Source organism: Protobothrops mucrosquamatus, unplaced genomic scaffold (genome assembly GCF_001527695.2).
Source record: "Protobothrops mucrosquamatus isolate PMUCROS unplaced genomic scaffold, P.Mucros_1.0 scaffold134, whole genome shotgun sequence".
NCBI classification, from domain to species: Eukaryota; Metazoa; Chordata; class Lepidosauria; order Squamata; family Viperidae; genus Protobothrops; species Protobothrops mucrosquamatus.
In genome coordinates this window covers 86,874-89,577 of record NW_015386501.1, presented here as the reverse complement: position 1 = coordinate 89,577, position 2,704 = coordinate 86,874, and the positions used below count along the sequence as shown (strand labels likewise).

At 59.0% G+C, this 2,704-nt stretch overlaps 1 protein-coding gene across 1 annotated transcript in view; it reads left to right on the top strand.

The window, feature by feature from the left end:
* The first annotated feature begins 1,982 nt into the window (after positions 1-1,982).
* SIX3 (SIX homeobox 3) overlaps positions 1,983-2,704 on the top strand; it is a 79,731-nt gene continuing 79,009 nt past the window's right edge. Inside the window, exon 1 of the mRNA XM_015813079.2 lies at positions 1,983-2,698. Within this exon, the coding sequence (XP_015668565.2) occupies positions 1,983-2,698 (716 nt within the window). The remainder of the gene's footprint in view (positions 2,699-2,704) is intronic.

Below are 2,704 nucleotides of genomic sequence, written 5' to 3'. Positions count from 1 at the left end.
AATATGAAGATTAAAAAAAAATATTTTCATGAAGCATTTTACTGCTCTTCTGGGTTTGTTTTTTTTTTTAAAAAAAATACTGGGAACTAAAGGGAACACGAATCCCAAAGTTAACAGTTGGGAGGCGCGATAAAAATGCCTAGACACCATCCAGAAAGTTTACAAAAGAGCTAAGAAGAGAGTCTATGAGAGCAGAGCTGGAAAGGGAGGAAAGAATAAGCTGCAGGGGAATCAAAGCTAGGATCCGAAGGCGCCATTCAGCAACCACCCCCACCGTAGGGTTTTACGGAAGAATTGTGTCTTGCTTTTCAGAGATACGACTGTTCCCAAAACTGAACCCGACCCAAACCGTGCAGAGGCTCTCGGCGCTTCTGGAGGCCAATTTGGGGCAGGTTGGCACTTCAGTCAAGTTCTGCCTAATGACCGGGGAGGGGGCCTCGCCCACGACCTCCAGGAATCCGGGGCTTTCCTTAACCTCACCGATTTTGCTCCGCATTTCCAAGCTAGGTTGCTCCGGAAAAAGAGCTTTCTGCTCCGAGAGCCCAGACTTGGGACAAAGTTTTTCTCTTGGAAGTTACCTCTGCAAAATCCCAGCGGAGGCGGGGGGGAGGGGGAGCAAAGGAGGGAAAGAAAAGATAGGAAGCTCCCGCTCTTCGCTCTCGAGCCTCGCACGCCCCCCCCCCATGCCCTTCCCCCCCCCCCCAGCCTGGGTTGCTCCCGGCGGGGTCAGCGGCCTGAGGATGGGCCTAATGATCTCATCTAGCTTTTCTTCCCCGGCGCTATTAGTGCTCAGATAGGCAGAATGAAGGGCAACTACGTGCAAATCATGTGTAAATCGTTTCCCTTCGGAGTCCTTTTATCCCCACTTGGCCCCGATCGTCTCCTTCTCCTTCTTCTCCTCCCCCCCCCACCCCTTTCCTTCCTTTTTCCTCTCTTCCCAAAGAGGGGAAGGGGCTCCCTTAAAAAGCCACGGTCAGCTTCGGAGTCTAATCCTGGATCTCGTTTCAGAGAAGTAGCAGCGTCTGCCCTTGTACATTTTATTGCCTTATTTATTTAGGGAAGTGGGGGAAGCGGGGGGGGGGAGAGACATGCCGGTGGAAAGGGGGAGACGCCTCACAAGAGAAGTGGAAGTGCTCAGATTAGGACTTGCCAAGATTAACACACCAACGCGCCCAAGCTTTCCTCCCCTCCCCTCTCCTCCCCTTGCCTTCCTCCTCCTCCTCCTCCTCCTCCGCCGCCGCCGTCCCTCCCTCTGCTTCCCGACTCCCCTCCTCCTCGCCTTTGGGCGCAGCGGTAAGAGCCCTTTTTCTTACGTAGTCCCCGATGATTGGCAAGGCTGACAGTGATTGGCAGGGCGCTGCTATGGCGACGCCAAACGACACCCGCCAGGCCAATAGAAAAGCGAAACAAAATGCTTCGGCGCTGCACTCACGGTGGATTTAGGAGAGATATTATGAGGCTGTTGTCATTAGGGCGATCGCGGCCGAATCACTGAATCTGTTTTCGCCGCGGCGGCGGCGGCGGCCGCTCTGGCTCTGGAGGTGTGTGCGTGTGCGTGTGTAGTGCGTGTTCCTGTGGGTGTCTAAGCGAGCAAGCCGGCGCGCAGATGCCCGCCTGTACGCGGCTGAGGGTGTGTGAGTGCGAGTGTCCTGCGTGCGTGTGAAAGGCGGTGGGTGGGAGTGAGTGTGTACGGGCGGGCGGGGGGGAGTGTGTGTGTGCATACGTGTGTGTGTGCATGTCTGGGTTCGGATGAGGGTCTCTATGCAGGTGTGGATGCGCGTGGGGTGCGTGAGCCCCCTGTCCCTCCCCTCTTTCTCCTCTTTTTCATTCCCGCCGTCTGCCTCTCGCCTGCCTTTCTTTTCGCCTTGATCCCGACGCCTTCCTCTCGTCCTCCTCCTCTCCTTCCTTCCTTCCTTCTCCCTCTTCTGCCTCGCCCGGTCTCTCTCTTTCGAGCCCCTCCCCCGTCCGCCAGGCTGGGTCCCATGGTGTTCCGATCCCCTTTAGAGCTTTATCCCACCCATTTCTTTCTGCCAAACTTCCCCAGCGACCCGCACCACCACCACCGCTCGCTTCTTCTGGCCACTGGTGGCAGCAGCAGCGGCAGCAGCAGCAGCGCCGGAGCTGGAGGCGGCGGCGGCGGTGGCAGCGGCGGCGCCGCCACCGGGTGCAGCGCCGGAGCGGCCGGTGGCGGTGGCGGCGGCGCGGGAGGAGGAGGAGGAGGAGGAGGAGGCGCCTCGCGGGGAGCCCCGGAAGAGCCGTCCATGTTCCAGCTGCCCACGCTCAACTTCTCCCCGGAGCAAGTGGCCAGTGTCTGCGAGACGCTGGAGGAGACGGGGGACATCGAGAGGCTCGGCCGGTTCTTGTGGTCCTTGCCGGTAGCGCCCGGAGCGTGCGAAGCCATCAACAAGCACGAGTCCATCCTGCGGGCCCGAGCGGTGGTGGCCTTCCACACGGGCAACTTCCGAGACCTTTACCACATCCTGGAGAACCACAAGTTCACCAAGGAGTCTCACGGCAAGCTGCAGGCCATGTGGCTGGAGGCGCACTACCAGGAAGCCGAGAAGCTGCGCGGACGCCCCTTGGGGCCGGTCGACAAGTACCGAGTCCGCAAGAAGTTTCCCCTGCCGCGCACCATCTGGGACGGCGAGCAGAAGACCCACTGCTTCAAGGAACGGACTCGCAGCCTCCTGCGGGAATGGTACCT